Genomic DNA, 21,435 nt, shown 5'->3' with positions numbered 1-21,435 from the left:
GTATTTGGCTCAATTTGGGTAATCAATACCTATAATAAAAATTGAAATATCAAAATTTTAAAAAAAATATATTAAAATTTCGATTCATATTCTGTATAATTCCGACTCTTAGTTTAGGCAGAGTACATGACCTAGTCGGACCTTATATAATGAAATTTTCAAGAGCATGACAGATCCTTTTGAAAATGCACTCTCGATGCATCCTATATCAGGAGTTTGAATAGGACAACATATAAAATAAAAAAAGAAAAGTTACGTATGATTTTAAACAAAGTTACAAAATTTTGATGGGACAATAACAAATAAAATAAAATTTATGTATAATTTTAAAAAAAAATTACAAAACTTGATGATCCTTCCTTGGACGTAAATACATCAAATTAATGCACATAGTACTAAACTTTAAGCTTTTAATAAATTCTTTTAATTTTGATCGATCAACTTAATTATCAAATTATTATTATTATTTTATAAAATCATGATCCTGTTCTTATAAAATTTTCAAAAAAAAATTAGAAAATAATTGAATTTATAGATATATTTAAATAAATTCAGCTAAACGGTGTTTAGGGCCGGGGTAATGATTTTGTCATTGCTTATGCATTATTATCTAATAATTTATAATATTGTTTGGAAGAATTCTCCGAACATTTTCTTCATTGCCAACATCATATATCACTATCTTTGAATTCGTCAACTTAACCTACTAAACTAATTCATTGAACCCTACAGTATTCTTTTGGGACAAGCAACATAAAATATCAGGATTTTTATAAATAACGACAATAATCAACATCAAAAGGATACATCACATTGTATTTATTATACTTGAGATTTTCGAATCAGATTCTTACTATCCGAAAGATTATTATTGAGGATCGCCTAGCAAACTCGACGATAATTTTTTTTTCAGGAGTTCTTACTATCAAATTAAAATGAACGTGGTCTTAAAAATTAATCTATCAGAGCAAAAAATCTCGACCTGAATCAAATACTATACATAGTTAGCATTTCAATCCAAGCAACATCACATGATGAAGAAAATCTGAGTTGTGAGAGTACGTAGTTAAAAAGAAATGTCCATCTAGCCTTTATTGAAAATGTCCATCATGCACCAAGACAAAACAACATGGTCAGGACCAAAGTGTGAAACCAAGAAATAAAAGGGACATGAAGCAATAGACACTTAGAATTGGGTAAGAGGCTCAAGTGTTGTCATAATTGGGAAACTACAAATCCTTTCACTTTCCATCACTACTTCCCCTCTCTTTATATATAATTGGATCAATGAATATAAGTACAACCGGATAATTACGCTCCCCTCTTCTGAGGTTTGGTATAATCGCATGTAGATCTCTTATAATTTGAGAAATTACATTTAGCATTCTTGAGGTTTCCTTCTTTCTGGCAAATAAATACATCTGTTAGTTAAAGTTCAAGAAATTTGCTGATATTAATAAAAAAATTGAACGAAAATTGATATTTACCCTCGATTGACTTATTATTGATTTGTTGCAGGTCAAATAATTTTTTTGAACTAAATCATTCTTATAACAATAAAGTACCTCCTCAAATGCATTAACGCATAGATAAGTATCAGTGTAATTTAATCATTAAAAATTTATTTAACTCGCAATAAAATAGTAATAAGTTAATTTGGGGTATATATAGATTTTATTTTATATTTTTTGTTAATATCAGCAAATTTAATGAATCTTGACTAACAGAAGGACTTATTTATTAGACAAAAACAAACATCATGAGTGCTAAAATTGTTTTGACTTTGACATATTTGAAATTTTAATCATGATTAAATTAAGTCCGTGCATAGCACGACGCGTTAAAGTGGTAGTTTTGATACCAATGTATGAAAATTATTATAATGTCAAAAATACCCTTCAACTTCCCAAACTCTTCTTAAACTAACTACTTAATCAAGCTCCTTCAGAAGAACATGCAATTATATGGACTCAAAAACTAAATTTACTCCCATTTTATTGTTAATAGAAATAACAAATTAGTATTTGTTTTTGCACGTTTTATATAACATATATCGTACAAAGTGTCAATTTTTAATTTAATGTTAATAAAATATAGATTGATAATTAATGCATTAAAAAAATTAACAGATAATTTTTGTACGTGAAATTGCAGGACAATATCAAAAGTTTAATATAAAAAAATAATTATGAGCTTTAATAAAATAAAAATATTATTAAAAATTATGTGCGTTGTTTCGTTCAAGCTAAAAAAGAGGGGTCCACCCATTTTTGCAATGTGATCACAATATAGTCTGCTCCTGCATCTGCATGTGTCTGCTTTAGGCCCTTCAACAATATTCTTTCTATGTGTAATTCTTGAACCAGACACACACTACCGTTTTTGGTAAGCTTTTCTTTTCTGTTGCTTAGATTTTCAATCATTTGATTCCTAGGTCTTTCTGTATTCTGTGTATCTCGGTGTGTAAGGAGAGTTTCTATTTGTAATAGGTATATGCTTGTGAATCCTTTTTCTTTTTTTCAAGATTTTTGGCAATCTCCTCAGGTTTTGGTTTTGTGCTGCTTAGTGATGAAGCTTGCATGGTGGTGGTGTTTGATTAGTAGATAAACTGTTTATGTTTTGGCCTCTTACTTGTTGATAGATGTAATCTCAGTTTCTTTCTTTCGGTTGCTGTCTGAATTCAGTATTTTTTATGCTAAGAAGTATTTGAAGACAAAGTATTCAAACAAAGGGAAAAATAAAGTTTATGAATTGAATTTAGTTGAAAAGGTGTATTCGGATATATGATATGGATGTGCCTGGCTTTTGGAACATCTATGAGAATGATATGCAATTTATTAGTAATGCTTTTCTGTTAATTGGGTTGAAAGAGGTGATTGGATGGATGACGAGCTTTATGTGGATAAAAGCCCTTTCGGTGTAGATATGTGTGATGAACTTTGTAGAGCTCATATGACTTGTTTTTGTGTTGCTAATATGGATTTGATCAGGTGTAAGCAACGCCGTTGGGGTAAAAAATGGCTGGTGGTTCAGAGTTCCCGTTGCTTTTTTTGTCAATCGTGTTCTTGTTATTTGTGGTTCAAAGTTCACAAACACAGCTAAGAAGTGAAAATGGGTTGAAAACTGATGTGTTTGTATCACCTAAAATTGTGTTGAAACCAGGATTGGTTTCTGACAAGTATTACTATAACATCGACTTTCCTAGAGGTCATATTGCGATCAAGAGTTTTAATGGCGAAGTAATTGATGAGGAAGGGAATCCAGTCCCCCTTCATGAAACTTATCTGCACCATTGGGTTGTTATAAGATACTATCAACAAAAAGGTACAGATATTCCTAAGCACCATGATAATCTAGGATTCCTCCACTCCGATCACATTATCATAAGGAACAGTGGGGTTTGTGATAGTGGACTTTCACAGTACTTTGGGCTGGGATCAGAGACTCGAAAAACAGCCACTTATGTGCCGAATCCTTATGGAATTGAAGTCGGTAATCCTGCAGATATCCCTGATGGATACGAGGAGCGATGGATGCTTAATGTGCATGCAATTGATACTAGGGGTGCTGAAGACAAGTTGGGTTGCACTGAGTGCAGATGTGACTTATACAATCTTACTATGGATGGACATGGCCGTCCCTTGCCTCAAAACTATAATGGTGGCTTGAGATGTTGTCATGATGGTGCAAGATGCAGGGTGAAGGAAGGCTTTGATGGTGTTAAGAGAAGCCTTGTCTTGAGGTACAAAGTAACGTATGTCGATTGGGATGCTTCAATCGTGCCTGTTAAAATCTATATACTTGACGTCACTGACATATGGACAAAGGCGGATGAGTCCAGGGGGCTCAAAGCCAGACATATTTGCGTGGTAAGAAAGTGTATTCCTTATTCTTTTATATAATTATTTATCTAAAGTATGTTACCCCGGACAAGTGAGTTTGAAGAAGCGTCTGAGTATAGAAAGTCTTATTTGCTATTATTCATCTATTTGGAAAACTTTCACAAGCATGCTTTTACTGCAAGTCAAATTCCTGTTTTAGTTTAACTTTAGTCCTTTAGATGACAAAGATATTTATGGTTGCTCTAATGATTCAGCACAGAATGTAATAACATTAATTGGAAGGAAAGTGTAGTAAACATTAAGGAGAATACCACTGATTTAGTGCCAAGTTGCTGTGTCTGTTTGCGGTATCATTCATTCCTCTTTCTGTTCCTTCATGTGTGTGCCCATAACTTTCTGAAATATTCTTATATAGGTCGAGTATGACGTTGAATCTTGTCCAGTTGGCATGGCCAATGATGGATGCATTCATACCAAAACCTTAACTGTTAGTTTGCCAACGGGTGGCGACGTAATATATGGGGTTGGACATCAGCATGCAGGAGGCATTGGTTCAACTCTTTATGGGGAGGTATTTAACATTCTTCACATTTTTCTCCCATCACCTAGGCGAGGTATTTAACATTTTGTACATTTTTCTCCCATCACCTAGTCATAAATCATCCCATTCCTCTTCTTGTTTGTTCCAAAAACATACTAAACACATTCGAGCAATGTTAATTTTTTTTGTTGGGATTGGTTAAATTCATTTTTTTCACAGTAAGTTTCAGGAAGGAACAAACTCCATAGTCACAATTAGTTTTTGTGCACTACTTGATAAGGTTTTGTGGTTGATTTCTTATATGAATATGATTCGTATTTGTTTCATCCAGGATGAAGTTACACTCTCAGTAAACAAAAAGTATCTGCAAATCCTTAGAGAATTGATGTATTTCTCTTATTTTGGCGCCTTCCAGCCGTTTGAAATTAGCTAATCACTTTTATCTCAGGACTTCTTTTCAGCACTCTAATGAACTTTTCACAACAAAAAAAATATGAATATCTGCTAACCTCTTCTTGAATGGTAATTCTCTGGTCAATTTATTCAGGGAGGGCGAGCAATATGCACGTCGAATCCAACTTATGGTATGGGAGATGAACCTGGAAATGAGGCCGGCTACATTGTGGGAATGTCTACTTGTTACCCTTCACCTGGCTCTGTCAAGATTGCTGCCGGAGAGACACTGACGCTCGTATCTAACTACAGCAGTACACAGAATCATACAGGAGTCATGGGGCTCTTTTACCTCCTGATTTCAGATTCATCAGCAAAACCAAATGCATTCCTGCACGCTCCAACTGAAGTAAGATAGACTACATGATCATTTCTAAATCTCATTTTCCTTGTGTATATGACAAAGTCATCATATGGACACATGCAAGACCTTTGAACTAGAAGTATAATTAGAAGGCATGCAAACAAACAGCACTCTAACCTCTCTATAGGCGTAGACAGAGAGACGAGGCACAGCATAACACTTGAAGAATTACTTTTCCTCTTTCTCAATTCTTATTAATGTGTCCGTGATTATTTATAACACACTGCTAGCCTTGTAGGATCAAGTGATCACATTAGGACTAACATGCAACCTGTTGCTTATCCCATGCAGGCACATAAGAGTAGGATGATCTCTGATTTTGGTTTGGTAGTTACTCTGTTTGGAGTCGGGCTCATTGTACTAGCCATCTTTATGTTCTACACTAAGAGCAGAAGAGGAGATGGCTATGAAGTTATAATAGGATGAGCCCCGTGCTTTCATACTTGGCAGTTATTTTAAGATAAGCTCATGTATTCGGTTTGTGTTTCTATGTTTCGTCTCTCGTTATTTTGTGTCGAAAGTCTACGAGTTGTACAATATACTTAATCATGATGAGTACAATGTGCAAGTGAAAAAATACTCAAAAACTCCATAATGGTGAATAATTGAGTGAATATGCAATTAGATTTTCAATGTGTGTATAATATCATGAACAATACAGTTTGTATATCATAAATGGCTAGTTTTTGATTCAAGAAACAGCTCAGTTGGGATTACAGGTTTAGAACAATTTTGGTGGGAGATGAGAAGTTACATTACAACAATAGATCAACACACTTTTGACTTGTGACAATTTAGTACTTTCTTCCTATGCTACTTTTGTTGACATTTTGCTGGTGTCTAAATCAAGGTTGGTCCAATCTGAGAGGTGACTGCCTCCTGAAATATACATCCTGACTTCTATTTTAGTGAGTTCTCTTGATGAAGAATCAAATTGGATTTTTTTTTCTCTTTTTTTCTTAGCTACCATACTTTTTAAAATTGTAAAGAAAGAAAGAAAAGAAAAAAAAAAAGCCCTAGTCGTGTCATTTTACATATCGTATATGCTAAACAGTGCGTTCAACACTGTGTTTTTGTATGATTCCAAGGCTTGTTTTTAATCAAATCTTAGTAATGAACATCAACTTTTTAAGGAATAATAATATTTACACTTCCTAACATATGATCTGTTTATATAAGTCCTCCTTACTTTTTGAATAATTACAGATGCCATACTTGACAACTAAAGAACACTGATAGTTTATGTATGACTTAGAAGCCGTATGTGTGTGGATAATATCCACTTTTCTGATAGACGTATCAAAAAGACATGAGTGATTTGTGTAAACAGGCCATAGGTCAGAGAGATAAATATTGTTATCTCATTTTTTAATTCTTTATGCAGTATAATATATATATATATATATATATATTATTTTGAATATTGTTTTCTTGTTTGAAGAAAGGGGATGTTATAGTTTCTTGTTTATTTTTTAAAAGAAAAAACAAGTAAATAAAGTTATTAAAACTTTACTTTTAAATATAAATATAAGTAAAAATAAATAATTTAAAAATTAGGGTAATATATTGAACTTATCTAAATTTAAATATAATGTAAATAATAATTTTTAAGTGGCAAAATAAAAATTCAAATAGACTATCGAAATATGGCAACCAGAATAAGCAGGATTTATGTGTTAAAATAAATAAATAAATATCATCAGTATTTCAAACTTTAAAATAAAGTAAGTCATAGATAATTCAAATTTTAAAATTAAAATAATTAATAAATATTAAAATATATAAGTAGTATTTTATATCAAATAAATTTTAAATTATATTCCTGACAAATTTATCTAAAAAAATATTAGTGAATTTTTTGGATAAAGATAAGCAATCTTATACTCATCTAGAAATAAATAAAAATAAGAACTATTTTCTTACATGAAAATATAAAATTCAAAAAGACTATCTAATTATGCACATACGTTGCGCTTACTTGAATAGTCTTTAAAATGAAATGAATAAGTAATAAATAATTAAAAATTAAAAACAACCAAGAAATATAAAAATTATCTAATACCTAAATAAAATATTATATTATTAACTAACTTATCCAAAAAGATCTGGTAAATCTTTTGGATAAAGATAAATAATCTAATATTTAATTATCTAAATTTATTTAATTTGCAATAAAAAAGTAATAAGTTAATTGTAAGTAAATATAGATTTTTTTTAATTTTTTATTAATATCAACAAATTTGGTGAATTTTAACTGACAGAATGACTTATGTGTTAGACAAAAGTAAACCTCATGGGTGTTAAATATAATTTTTCAAATGGGGATCCATGTGTAGTTCTATATTAAATTTTAGGAGAGAGAAGTGCAGTTATCTCTAAATGAATGTAATGAATTTCTTGCACTTTCAAATTAAAAAAAAAAAATACTCGAAATAAATTGGAGAAGAAAATAAATAAATACTTGGTGCAATTTTCTTAAATAAAAATGCTGTTGAAATTATATAAGTATATATATATAAAAGAGTGAGAGGATAATTTTGGCAATCCAAAAAATTCAGAAGCTATAATATTGTTTGAAATAAAAATAAGGGGTTTTATGTTCACTTACTTATTTTGGCTGACATATTCACTTATTTATTTATGTTCTAATTTGAGAAGATTTTTCGTTCAAATATTTTTTATTTAATATTTTCCAACTTATCTATTCAAGTGATCTTTTATTTAAAAACTTCAAGAAATTTATTAAATTCACAATAATTATGTTTGTAGTCTAAAATAATTGCCCAAAGGTAAATTTTTCCAATTAAGACAATTATATTTTTTCAAATTTATGGGGGAGGGACCAAATTGCAATTTGAAAATAGAAAGGGAAGCATTAAAATGATTTATTTGTTAAGGAAAAAGAACTGTTATAAAGGTAATATGGAAGAATTAGCCACTGGAGGGACTAATTTGAAGTGAGTTAAAACCATGAGGACTATTTTGAAGTTAAATTAAAATAAATTTTACCTTTTGTAAACTCTTTGACTTGTCAACGATATCGTTTGATTTCCTTGATTCTCTTTGGTACTCGAAAAAGAGGGGTCCACCCACTTTTGGAATGCGAAATCAAACAAGAACTTCAGTGATTGGGTGTGAATCACAATATAGTCTGCTCCTGCATCTGCATGTGTCTGCTATAGGCCCTTCAACAATGTTGTAATTCTTGAACCAGACACCACACTACTGTGTCTGGTAAGCTTTTCTTTTCTGTTGCTTAGATTTTCAATCATTTGATTCCTGGGTCTTTCTGGATTCTGTGTAACTCGGTGTGTAAGGAGAGTTTCTATTTGTAATGGGTATATGCTTGTGAATCTTTTTTCTTTTTTTCAAGATTTTTAGCAACCTCCTCAGGTTTTGGTTTTGTGCTGTTTAGTGATGAAGCCTGCAAGGTGGTGTTGTTTGATTGGTAGATAAACTGTTTGTGTTTTGGGCTGATAGATGTAATCTCAGTTTGTTTCTCTCAATTGCTGTCTGAATTCAGTATTTTTTATGCTAAGAAGTATCTGAAGACAAAGTATTCAAAGAAAGGGAAAAATAAAGTTTATGAATTGAATTTAGTTAAAAGGTGTATTCGGATATATGATATGTATGTGCCTGCCTTTCGGAATATCTATGAGTATGTTATCCAATTTGTTAGTATTACTTTTCTGTTAATTTGGTTGAAAGAGGTGATTGGATTGATGACGAGCTTATGTGGATAAAAGCACCTTCGGTGTAGATATGTGTGATGAACTTCGTAGAGTTCGTATGACTTCTTTTTGTGTTGCTAATATGGATTTGAACAGGTGTAAGCAACGCCTGTTGGGGTGAAAAATGGCTTGTGGTTCAGAGTTCCGTTTGCTTTTCTTGTCAATCGTGTTCTTGTTATTTGTGGTTCAAAGTTCACAAGCGCAGCTAAGAAGTGAAAATGGGTTGAAAACTGATATGTTTGTATCACCTAAAATTGTGTTGGAACCAGGATTGGTTTCTAACAAGGTTTACTACAACATCGACTTTCCTAGAGGTCATATTGCTATCAAGAGTTTTAATGCCGAAGTAGTTGATGAGGAAGGGAATCCAGTTCCCCTTCATGAAACTTATCTGCACCATTGGATTGTTGTAAGATACTATCAGCGAAAAGGTATAGATATTCCTAAGCACCATGACGATCTAGGATTCCTCCACTCCGATCACATTATCATAAGGAACAATGGGGTTTGTGATAGTGGCCTTTCACAGTACTTTGGCCTGGGATCAGAGACTCGAAGAACAGCAACTTATGTGCCGGATCCTTATGGAATTGAAGTCGGTAATCCTGCAGATATCCCTGATGGATACGAGGAGCGATGGATGCTTAATGTGCATGCAATTGATACTAGGGGTGCTGAAGACAATTTGGGTTGCACTGAGTGCAGGTGTGACTTATACAATCTTACGGTGGATGGACATGGCCGCCCCTTGCCTCCAAACTATAATGGTGGCCTGAGATGTTGTCATGATGGTGCAAGATGCAGGGTGAAGGAAGGGTTTGATGGTGTTCAGAGAAGCCTTGTCTTGAGGTACACAGTGACGTATGTCGATTGGGATGCCTCAATTGTGCCTGTTAAAATCTATATACTTGACGTCACTGACATATGGACAAAGGCAGATGAGTCCAGGGGGCTCAAAGCTAGACATATTTGCATGGTAAAAGCATATTCCTTATTCTGTTGTATAATTATTATCTAAACTATGTTACCCCAGACAACGAGTTTGAAGAAGCGTGTGAGTATAGAAAGTCTTATTTGCTATTATTCATCTATTTGGAAAACTTTCACAAGCATGCTTTTACTGCAAGTCAAATTTCCTGTTTTAGTTACTTTAGTCCTTTAGATGACAAGACATTTATGGTTGCTCTAATGATTCAGGACAGAATGTGATCACATTAATTGGAAGGAAAGTGTAGTAAACATTAAGGAGAATACCACTGATTTAGTGCCAAGTTACTGTATCTTTTTGCGGTATCATTCATTCCTCTTTATGTTCCTTCATGTGTGTGCCCCTAACTCTTCTGGAGTGTTCTTATATAGGTCGAGTATGATGTTGAATCTTGTCCAGTTGGCGTGGCCAATGATGGATGCATTCATACCAAAACCTTAACTGTTAGTTTGCCAACGGGTGGCGACGTAATATATGGGGTCGGACATCAGCATGCAGGAGGCGTTGGTTCAACTCTTTACGGGGAGGTATTTAACATTTTGCACATTTTTCTGCCATCACCTAGGGTAGGTATTTAACATTTTGTACATTTTTCTCCAGTCACCTAGTCATAAATCTTCCCATTCTTCTTCTTGTTTGTTCCAAACACATACTAAACACATTCGAGCAATGTTTAATTTTTTTTGCTGGGATTGGTTAAATTCGTTTCTTCACAGTAAGTTTCAGGATGGAACAAACTCCATAATCACAATTAGTTTTTGTGCACTACTTGATATGTTTTGTGGCTGGTTTCTTATCTGAATATGATTCGTATTCGCTTCATCCAGGATGAAGTTACACTCTCAGTATAAGTAAATAAAAAGTATCTGCAAATCCTTTGAGAATTGATGTATTTCTCTTAGTTTGGCGCCTTCCAGCCGCTGAAGTTAGTTAATCACTTTTATCTCAGGACTTCATTTCAGCACTCTATTGAACTTTTCACAACAAAAAAAATATGAATATCTGCTAACCTCTTCTTGGATGGTAATTTTTTGGTCAATTAATTCAGGGAGGGCGAGCAATATGCACGTCGAATCCAACTTATGGTATGGGAGATGAACCTGGAAATGAGGCCGGCTACATTGTGGGAATGTCTACCTGTTACCCTTCACCTGGCTCTGTCAAGATTGCTGCCGGAGAGACACTGACGCTCGTATCTAACTACAGCAGTACACAGAATCATACAGGAGTCATGGGGCTCTTTTACCTCCTGATTTCAGATTCATCAGCAAAACCAAACGCATTCCTGCACGCTCCAGCTGAAGTAAGATAGACTACATGATCATTTCTAAATCTCATTTTCCTTGTGTATATGACAAAGTCATCATATGGACACATGCAAGACCTTTGAACTAGAAGTATAATTAGAAGGCATGCAAACAAACAGCACTCTAACCTCTCTATAGGCGTAGACAGAGAGACGAGGCACAGCATAACACTTGAAGAATTACTTTTCCTCTTTCTCAATTCTTATTAATGTGTCCGTGATTATTTATGTAAAAACACACCGCTAACCTTGTAGGATCAAGTGATCACTTTAGGACTAACATGCAGTCTGTTGCTTATCCCATGCAGGCACATACGGGTAGGATGATCTCCGATTTTGGTTGGGCAGTTACTCTGTTTGGAGTCGGTCTCGTTGTACTGGCCATCTTTATGTTCTATGCTAAGAGCAGAAGAGGAGATGGCTATGAAGGTATAATGGGATGAGCTCGTGCTTGCGCACTTGGCAATTATTTTAAGATAAGCTCATGTATTCGTTTCGTGTCTCTATGTTTTGTCTCTCGTTGTTTCGTTTCGAAAGTCTACGAGTTGCACAATATACTTAATCATGTGAGTACAGTGAGTAAGTGAAAAAAATACTCAACAACTCCATAATAGTGAATAATTGAGTGAATATGCAATTAGATTTGCATTGTGTGTATAATATTATGAACAATATAGATTGTATATCAGAAATGGGTAGTTTTTGTTTCAAGAAACAGCTCAGTTGGGATTACAGGTTTAGGACAATTTTGGTGGGAGATGAGAAGTTACATTACAACAATAGATCAACAGACTTTTGACTTGTGATAGGAAGAAGAAAAATATGTTTTCACAAGAGTGAGAAGTCAAATTGGAATTTTTTTTTCTTTTTTCCTTAGCTACCGTACTTTTTAAAACTGTAAAGAAAGAAAAAAAAAATTCTAGTCGCGTCATTATACATGTCGAATATGCGAAACAGTGCGTTTAACACGGTGTTCTTGTATGATTTTAAGGCTTGTTTTTATTCAGAATCTTAGTAATGAACATCAACCTTTTAAGGAATAATTATATTTACACTTCCTAACATATGATCTGTTTATATAAGCTACCCTTACTTTTTAAATTATTACAAACACCATTCTTGACAACCCAAAAACACCTATAGTTTCTGTATGATATTAACGTTTTTAGAAGCCATATGTATGTGGATAATATCGACTTTCTGATAGATGTATCCAAAAGACATGAGTGATTTGTATAAACAGACCATAAGTCAAAGGTTATAAATATTGTTATCCCATTTTTTAATTCTTTATTCAGTACAATATGCAAATAAGATTATGGTGAAAAATCTTCTATCATATTTACGTTACACCTAGGGGTGTAAACGAATCGAACTCGACCTTCTTTGTTAAGCTCAAGCTTGAGCTGATTTTATTATTATTATTATTATTATTATTATTATTATTATTATTATTAGATTAAATCATGAGAATCACCAAATTTTAAATTTATAAGTAAAAAAATAGATTGCAAAATGTATACTATGTTATAAATATACCAAAATATAGTATGAAATTTTAATTTATTGTTATAAATATAAACTACTAATTAGTTTAATAGTAATATAATCAGTAAAATATACCAAAAACAAAATTTCATACTGAACAATTTAAAATTGTAGAAACGTATTGAAATATATAAATATATTTTATAGTTGAGATTAATATATATTTACAATCTGCAATAAATTTATATATTTATAAATGTTAAAATTACATTGATGTAACTAGCATCTTACATTGTTAAACAACATGGGTAAGTCGGGTCATTAAAATTTAGATCAAACCGTTTGATATGATCAAACTTACAGAAAAATACATTTGGTAAAGTTTTAGACTTATTGGATATACGGATGTCGAGATATCGTACTTGAAACATAAGAATAATCATTCAAGATGGTGTATCGTTGAATTGGGCCATGTGATTTTAAATCATACCGTTTGATATGAACTAATGAATACAGTCTTATATATATTTAAATTTGGTGAATCAGGTGTTCGAATTTTAAAATATCATAATTGTTTATTAAAGTTTTTAATGTTATTATATATATAATAAAATAATAATAAAAATAATTAAAATTATTCAACCGTCATTATTATTATTATTATTATTATTATTATTATTATTATCATTATTTTTAGATTAATTCATAGGAATTACTAAATTTTCGACATAAATGTATAAGTAATAAAATAGATTGCATAATGCATAGTATGTATCTTGATATAAATATAAAATTCAGAAATACATAAAAGATTTCATAAGTGAATTACTTGCCAATTTAAAAAAACTATAACACAATACAAATATATATCAAAATATAACATAAAATTTATATGTGCCATATTAAATAATAATTTTAACTACAAAAAATATTATAATTTACTAAGTTGTTGATTAAATTTATTTTTGTATAAAGATTATATGTATAAATAAAAGTACCATAATTTATTATTATTCAAAATAAAATGTATGGTATTGATAATAATTATAATATATGGTCAATTTTGAGTATAAAATTGATAAAATATTGAATATGCGATTAATTATATAAAAATTTTATAAATAAAAATATATATAAAAAAATTTAAGAAACTCGCAAACTAATGAACAGAGATAATTGAACTCGAGCTCGAGTCAAACTCAAAATCGAAGCTTTGCAGACCGGCTCGACTCGTCAGCACTCCAGGAACTTACACCAGCTTTTACAGTGTGCAGCCTCACTTTCCAAGTTACAATTTAATTTAATTATATTTTATTTCTCTAAGAAAAGATGGAGCATCAATAAATCAGGATAGAAGATGGGCACATTGCCAAAGCGTGGGGTGGAACAAAAGGACAAGACTGGAATGAGGGCCATATAAGGCATGGGTGGTTATCCACTGCGCCCAACCCTTCTGGACCTCTCATTTCCGTTGTGGCTCTCCCCATACCTAATATATATTTATTTATTTTGAATATTGTTATACATACTAGTTAGTATCTCGTGTCAAAGAAAGGGCAGGTTTTGTTTTCTTGTTTATTTTTAAAGAAAAAAATTAGTAAATAAAGTTATCAAAACTTTACTTTTAAATCTAAATATAAGTAAAAATAAATAATTTAAAAATTAAGGTAATAATATCGAACTTATCTAAATTTAAATATAACGTAAATAATAATTTTTAAGTGGCAAAGTAAAATTCAAATAGATTGCCGAAATATGGCAACCAGAATAAGCAGGATTACGTGTTAAAATAAATAAATAAATATCATCAATAATTCAAAATTTAAAGTAAAGTAAGTCATGGATAATTCAAATTTTAATATTAAAATATATAAGTAGTATTTTATATCAAATATATTTTAAATTATATTACTGACAAATTTATCTAAAAAAATATTGGTGAATTTTTGGGATAAAGATAAGCAATCTTACACTTATCTAGAAATAAATAAAAATAAGAACTATTTTCTTACATGGAAATATAAAATTCAAAAAGACTATCTAATTATGCACGTACATTGCGCTTACTTGAATAGTCTTTAAAATGAAATGAATAAGTAATAAATAATTAAAAAAATTAAAAATTAAAACAACCAAGAAATATAAAAATATTATCTAATACCAAAATTAAATATTATATTATTAACTAACTTATCCAAAAAGATTTGGTAATATTTTGGATAAAGATAAATAATCTAATATTTAATTATCTAAAGTTATATAAAGATTTAAAAAAAACATTTTCTCACTACACGAAAATAGGGTATTAGAGATGAAAATTTAGAGACGGAAAATAATTCCGCTAAAATATGTTATAATCGTCTCTATATCCATCTCTAATACCATGTTTTCTTACAGTGTCTTATATGGCAAAATAAAGTTCGAAGAGGCTATCCAAATTTGCACAACCATGACGCTTACTTGAATAACTTGTATATTTATGTTTTATTATATATAGATTTCTGAATTAAAAATACAGCCTCTTTTTGGAATGTCATTATAGTAAAAATATTTAATTTACTAATATTTGATTGGTGGATCAATTTAAGGTTGATGGGTAAAACTTATTTGAGTTTGATTCGTTAATATAACAAACAAAACTTGAATTTAATTTTTTATTTGATAAGTTTTTAAACTTAGCTCGAGTTTGGTTCAATTATTAAAATATATATAAAAAAATTAAAACCACCAAAACTATTCAAGCTCAACTTACATCTAATTTAATTAAAACTCATTCAAGTTTAATTTAATTATTAATCAAACTTAAACTCAAACATAATTTTTCAAGCTCAGATAGGGATGCATACAAATCGACTTGTTTTATAGTCCGAGTAACATACCATCAAAAATTAATAATAAGTGAGAATAGATTATATTCCTACTTGAATAAATTTATAACTTCTGTCTACATTTAGATTATGTATTAAATTTGTATTTTTAGAATAACTTTTTAAATAAACATTCACTTAACGTAATAAAGCCATGTGTAAGGTTGTAAGTTCGAGTTACACTGATGTGGGTGTACGTCAAAGTCTATAGTAATTTGTTGTTTCTTTGTGTAGTTCAAATATATTTGTTAATCTAAATTATTGATACTGATGTGTACTGGGGTCCAGTAGCACCATAAGGGTCCAAGATTTTTACGAAAATCCTAAGGCTATTTGAACATTAACCTACACGACAACAGTTAACACTCTGATACTTAAATTAGTAAAAGATTTAAAAGAAATAAAGTAGGAAAACTTGAGTAAATGAAGTGTTAAAAAATGATAAGATTAGCTTTTACTAAATGAATGACAAAAAAAATTCTGTTTGATGAGTCAGGTGTTTACTTAAATATATTATCGAAATAGGATAAATTTTATCAAATATTTACTTTGATGTACCTACATGCTTTTGGTAGAAAAGTTACCTTTGAGCCTTGTTTAAAAATTTTAATAGACAATAGAATAATAGTAATAAATCAAATTTCAAGGATACAATGGTCATTCACATTTTGTGCAACCTTGGGACTAATTTTATACCACCTCCCAAGGTGGTGATATTAGTTATTCAAGTGTAACAGTAATTAATACGTGGCTTTGGTTTTAGACCGGATCACCATACAATAAAGTAAAACTGTTTTAACTTATATTAATTTTTTTTATAGGTTTATACATCAAAGTAAACAAGGCATAAGATATATGACTATTTGAATGAGTCTTGTCTGATCAAATGCAAACATAGGAAAATCAATTACTTGTTGTTTCTAACAATTGATTCCAACATAATATGGGGTCCTAGTTGGCGCCTTTTAGAGTGACATAGCCCCGACGGGTAGAATTTAGCTAACATGGTGTTTTGTTGTTTGATAATTGGTTCATGTTTATGAACTCTACCGCATCACAACGATAGAAGTGGATCGAAGTCCTACTATTTGGAGTTGTGTTTAGGCCAATAGGGTATGGCTCGAGTGTACAAGGGCTCAATTTCTTGTCTTGGACTTGCGCCGTATTTAGACTTTACGCTTGAAAAATATTTTACTAGAGTATGAAATATATTAAATTAGTCTTTAAATTTAGATGTATTAAATGATGTAACTAATCATATAATAAAAAAAATGTGCTACTTCTAAATTTTAAGTTTGAAAATAAAAATTTGCCTTTAAGTTGTAATTTCTGTTTATTCTAGTATGAACCCTCAAATTTAAGGAAAATTTGGAAACTGGCCCAAATTTAGTACCAAATTAATTAACGGCCCACTTGATGAGTAAAAAGCTTGTTCTTGTATTCTGTTCTCGAAATCTTGACCATCAAAATACATAGACAAAGAAAAAAAGAGAACCCTGAAAAACAATCCAATTAACATTCCGGGTCATCTAATCGGATCTTCCTCCACGAAGATTGACCTCTTTTGATGCTCTTTCTTTCCCTCTCCATTAAACAATCTCGTCATACAGCGCTCTACTGTGCACAGATCCGAATAAACAAAGATACTTTCTAGTTTTTTCATCATGCGGTGAAAGGGAGACCCAGATTTTGTTTTGATCCATTTCTTGTTCGCCCACTTATATATATGTCTACGGGAGTGGAGAGGCATGCGAATTTTCCAGCTCCATCTGCTGCGACAATGTCGTCGGAGGCCAAAGACCCGCAGGCTGGACCCGGATGCTGCAACCCGGTTAAAAAACCCGGGCACGCATCACTGGACCACGTGCTGTCCGCCTTGGGGGAAACGAAGGAGGAACGGGAGTCTAGAATCCGAAGTTTGTTTAGTTTCTTCGACTCCAATAATGTAGGGTATTTGGATTCTTCCGTAATCGAGAAGGGGCTTTGGGCAATGCAAATCCCCGCGGGTTACAAGTTTGCAAAGGAGTTGTTGGAGGTTTGCGATGCGAACCAAGATGGAAGGGTGGATTACCAGGAGTTTAGGAAGTATATGGATGATAAGGAGCTGGAATTGTACAGGATTTTTCAGGCGATTGATGTGGAGCATAATGGATGTATTTTACCTGAGGAGTTGTGGGATGCTCTTGTAAAGGCTGGTATATTCTCACTGCTGTGGTATTTGTGTAGTCATGAAGCTTACCTGGTTTCCTTTCTAGTTATACTGTGTGGATACTCTCTTTGTGGGTTGACATGAGTTGAGTTCTGTTTTGGTTTTGTGAAGTTTTTGTTGGTAGAGATGCAAAAGAATTATGTTGAAGTTTTAGTTAAGTAGTTTACCCCGAGGCTTAAGTACATTAGAATTGAAATGGAGAGTATTTTGGTGAAGGAATGAAAGAGTGTTCCATCTTGGTGATGATGGATTGAGAATCACTATAGTCTCAGTGTCTGTATGCCTGATTGCAGTGTGGGCTAGAAATAAGTGTTGATTTTGGCATCCACCCTGTGTTTCCTGTAATGGGGATATGCACCAGTTTGTATAGTTCATCTTAGCATAGGCATATTATGTAGATTTGTTTATCGAAGTAGAGGAAGATTTTCAATTGTAGCTATGATGAAACTCCATTGAAGTACTGGGCTGCCTCAAGTGCACAGCCTGCATCGAAAATGCTTACAGATTTGTTATTGAAATTAGAATGCGGAACTGCACACTATTGTAAAAACAAGTGAATTTAAAGTAAAGATGAGCGCAGAGTACAATGGGGATAGCATATATGCTTTTTACTTACGGGACCTTTGGTGCTTGTACCATTATCCTTATCTGAAAAGTTTTATACTTTCTTAGCCTTAAAGGAAGACTAACAGTGGGATGTCTATCTATTCACCTCATGTAATTTGGAGCAATTACTATAGTTTGGTTCCTTGGAGACCTTATTTTTCTTGTTCATGTTATCTTATGTCTGCATGAAAATGCAGTTAATATTTTTGCAGACACCCATAGACATGCGTGTATACACACCAATATGCAGAGAATGGTTGATCAATGAAGGAGGAGCATGTCCTTGTTCTTTATGCTGCTTCAAGATGGAAATAAATGTGATTATTGTATTTACTGTGCAACTTGGGCTGGTTCAAATGAGATCTATGAAGCAACATAGAATGTGTAGAAACAAAATGCATTAGCATAAGCTGGGATTCCAGAAGTTGAGAATGCTTTGTTGGATTATTAGGTGATTAAAGAATGGTGTGATATTTTGGCAGATTTGTAGAGAATAGAGATTGGTTGTGTGTGAGCTATATCATCATCAATATCATTTTTCATATGCATTTGATTATGTCAACCATATTAAAAATTAAATTATTTATGAAGTAACTTGGGAGCTATTAATCAGAACATGTTGGGCATCTGCATTGGCTGGGTTGGCTCTTAAATATATTTTTAATTCTATGATACTTTGCAGGTTTTTCCTGTAACTGGGTAACAGATTTTCTAACTCTGTTCTCTTAGCAGAACCAAAATTCATGAATTCAAGTGTCTAGATTTATGCCAATATGCCTTCTTGATATCTGTTTCTGCCTATTATTTGTCATTGCTTGGGAAACTTGATCCGACTTCAGATAAAAATCTCTGGTTAGATTGGCCCTGCTATTGACAAGCAATCTCTTGGTACTTTGTTATCCTTTTCATGCATATATTATCTTTCTTGGTGGACGTCTTTTGCTATCATGTTGGAATGTTTTCATTTACTTTGTTTGATGTTAGTAGGATTATTCAGATTGCAGATAATTAATTACTAAATTTTCTTCGTCTGTTGGTGCACTGCCCCTTGTTTCTTTGCAGTTCTTTAGACTGTAAGTTGCGGGTTTGTAGTTCGTTCAGTTTTTTGGGTTTTACTTTTTGCTTGTATGCTTCCTTCAATTTTTTATAGATGCTATTTTTCTTGATCTTATAGAAGGAATAGTATGATAATTAATCCGAAGTTCCTTTATGCTTGCAATTGTGATTTTCTTTTTCAAGACAGTCATTTCTGTTCAAAATTTCCAGAATATAAGCTGTCTTCATCTTATAAGTCATGGCAGTTCCTTTTTGCAGGGATTGAACTTGATGATGATGAACTTGCTCGTTTTGTTGAGCATGTTGATAAAGACAATAATGGAATTATTACTTTTAAAGAGTGGAGAGATTTTCTGCTACTCTATCCTCATGAGGCTACCATCGAGAACATCTATAGATACTGGGAAAGAGTGTGTCTTGTAGATATTGGCGAACATGCTGTGATTCCTGAAGGCATCAGCAAGCATGTTAATGCAACCAAATATTTAATTGCTGGTGGAGTTGCTGGAGCTGCTTCGCGTACTGTAACTGCACCTCTCGATCGCCTCAAAGTGATTTTGCAAGTCCAGACTACACATGCTTCAATTGGTTCTGCAGTCCAAAACATATGGAAGGAAGGTGGTCTTTTAGGTTTTTTCCGAGGTAATGGAATAAATGTGTTGAAGGTTGCACCAGAGAGTGCCATCAAGTTTTACACGTATGAAATGCTGAAAGGTGCAATCGGGGATGCTAATGGGGATGTGGGAATGGTAGGCCGACTGGCGGCAGGTGGATTGGCTGGAGCTGTAGCGCAAGCCTCTATTTATCCAATGGATCTTGTCAAAACTCGGTTACAAACTCATGTCTGCGAAAGAGGGAATGTTCCAAATCTGGGGAAATTATCAAAAGATATCTGGGTTCGGGAGGGTCCTCGGGCGCTTTACAGAGGGTTGATGCCATCTCTTCTTGGAATTATTCCTTATGCAGGCATCGACCTAGCTGCCTATGAGACCTTAAAAGACATGTCGAGGAAATATATTCTTCACGATGGTGGTACTGTACACATTGCTGTTTCTTTTACTTTTTCCATGTTATCTTTCCTTTCATCAGATGCATCGTCCTTGCTGGAACAGTTGAAAATATTTTATAGATATTGTGCAGAACCTGGTCCTCTTGTGCAACTCAGTTGTGGGACAATTTCAGGATCTCTCGGAGCAACATGTGTTTACCCACTACAGGTGGTAAGAACAAGGTAATCCATTCCTAGAACAAACCTCTTGCACTCGTTTATACAGGAAAAGATAAAGAACTTTGGGCATTATGAGAAATCTCAGTCCATTACTAAACGCCATGTTTTTTCAGAATGCAAGCTCAACGTGCTTACTGTAGCATGTCAGATGTATTCTGGAGAACATATCAGCACGAAGGCTTTAGGGGCTTCTATAAAGGGCTTTTCCCAAATCTTCTCAAAGTCGTACCAGCAGCCAGCATTACTTATCTGGTTTATGAAGCCATGAAAAAGAGTCTAAATCTCGACTAGTTGGTACTCTAGTCTTGCTTATAGCTACACCTCGGATACAATCTGCTTCTGATGATGATGACAAATAAATAAATTATGTGGCAAATTAGTGATCATTCTTGGGGTTATACCTTAGGTTTTGATTGTCCCACAGGATAGCTATACGAGTGGCAGCGAAGTTATCCTCTGGGGATTAACTTACTAACTGCATTAAGATTCGAGAATACGTCTCTATTTTGAGTAATAGTAGGTAACTGTTGTATACTTTTGTCGTATAGGTACATGCACAACGAATACCAAATCTGCGGAACTAGTCAATTTTTCCGATATTAATGTTACACGGATTGAGTTTTCCTTTTTTGCTTTTTCTGGCACGTCCCACGGTACTTCTGTGTGAGGGACAAACATGGATATTTGGATTATGTTGCATTGTCGAAGAGAAGAGTATTTGCATATGTTTTGAAGTGGTTCAGGGTTCAGTTGCTT

The 21,435-nt window shown here is 32.7% G+C and overlaps 3 protein-coding genes across 4 annotated transcripts; all 3 read left to right on the top strand.

Annotated features, from left to right (window-relative positions):
• The first annotated feature begins 2,240 nt into the window (after positions 1-2,240).
• LOC105158513 (uncharacterized) lies at positions 2,241-5,833 on the top strand. The gene is made up of 5 exons (XM_088878715.1): positions 2,241-2,385; positions 2,991-3,869; positions 4,258-4,413; positions 4,931-5,185; positions 5,492-5,833. The coding sequence occupies exons 2-5, from the start codon at positions 3,018-3,020 to the stop codon at positions 5,624-5,626; spliced, it is 1,398 nt and encodes a 465-aa protein (XP_088734841.1). The 5' UTR covers positions 2,241-2,385; positions 2,991-3,017; the 3' UTR covers positions 5,627-5,833.
• Positions 5,834-8,277: 2,444 nt separating this feature from the next.
• LOC105158512 (uncharacterized) lies at positions 8,278-11,940 on the top strand. 2 transcript variants are annotated; one of them, XM_011075295.3, is made up of 5 exons: positions 8,278-8,434; positions 9,028-9,907; positions 10,291-10,446; positions 10,968-11,222; positions 11,534-11,940. In XM_011075295.3, exons 2-5 carry the CDS (start codon positions 9,056-9,058, stop codon positions 11,666-11,668), a joined length of 1,398 nt encoding a protein of 465 aa, XP_011073597.2. In that variant the 5' UTR covers positions 8,278-8,434; positions 9,028-9,055; the 3' UTR covers positions 11,669-11,940. The 2 variants fall into 2 exon arrangements, with proteins under 2 accessions (XP_011073597.2, XP_088734840.1); XM_088878714.1 differs by having other exon boundaries at positions 10,291-10,485.
• Positions 11,941-17,043: 5,103 nt separating this feature from the next.
• On the top strand, positions 17,044-21,404 carry LOC105158511 (calcium-dependent mitochondrial ATP-magnesium/phosphate carrier protein 2). Its single transcript, XM_020692911.2, has 4 exons — positions 17,044-17,775; positions 19,710-20,483; positions 20,592-20,682; positions 20,793-21,404. Exons 1-4 carry the CDS (start codon positions 17,307-17,309, stop codon positions 20,968-20,970), a joined length of 1,512 nt encoding a protein of 503 aa, XP_020548570.2. The 5' UTR covers positions 17,044-17,306; the 3' UTR covers positions 20,971-21,404.
• The last annotated feature ends 31 nt before the right edge of the window (positions 21,405-21,435 follow it).

Source organism: Sesamum indicum, linkage group LG3, assembly GCF_026168435.1.
Source record: "Sesamum indicum cultivar Baizhima isolate 11 linkage group LG3, ASM2616843v1, whole genome shotgun sequence".
Lineage (NCBI taxonomy): Eukaryota > Viridiplantae > Streptophyta > Magnoliopsida > Lamiales > Pedaliaceae > Sesamum > Sesamum indicum.
The sequence above is the reverse complement of the archived record's forward strand: the minus strand, read 5'-3'. Positions and strand labels throughout refer to the sequence as shown.

Excerpts from the sequence above, each read along its gene's own strand:
- LOC105158513 (XM_088878715.1), top strand. The coding sequence starts at position 3,018 with ATGGCTGGTGGTTCAGAGTTCCCGTTGCTTTTTTTGTCAATCGTGTTC. Across the intron at positions 3,870-4,257 it reads AAGCCAGACATATTTGCGTG|GTCGAGTATGACGTTGAATC; the intron begins GTAAGAAAGTGT and ends ATTCTTATATAG. Across the intron at positions 4,414-4,930 it reads GTTCAACTCTTTATGGGGAG|GGAGGGCGAGCAATATGCAC; the intron begins GTATTTAACATT and ends CAATTTATTCAG.
- LOC105158512 (XM_088878714.1), top strand. The coding sequence starts at position 9,056 with ATGGCTTGTGGTTCAGAGTTCCGTTTGCTTTTCTTGTCAATCGTGTTC. Across the intron at positions 10,486-10,967 it reads TTTTTCTGCCATCACCTAGG|GGAGGGCGAGCAATATGCAC; the intron begins GTAGGTATTTAA and ends CAATTAATTCAG. Across the intron at positions 11,223-11,533 it reads TCCTGCACGCTCCAGCTGAA|GCACATACGGGTAGGATGAT; the intron begins GTAAGATAGACT and ends TATCCCATGCAG.
- LOC105158511 (XM_020692911.2), top strand. The coding sequence starts at position 17,307 with ATGTCTACGGGAGTGGAGAGGCATGCGAATTTTCCAGCTCCATCTGCT. Across the intron at positions 20,484-20,591 it reads ATATATTCTTCACGATGGTG|AACCTGGTCCTCTTGTGCAA; the intron begins GTACTGTACACA and ends GATATTGTGCAG. Across the intron at positions 20,683-20,792 it reads CTACAGGTGGTAAGAACAAG|AATGCAAGCTCAACGTGCTT; the intron begins GTAATCCATTCC and ends ATGTTTTTTCAG.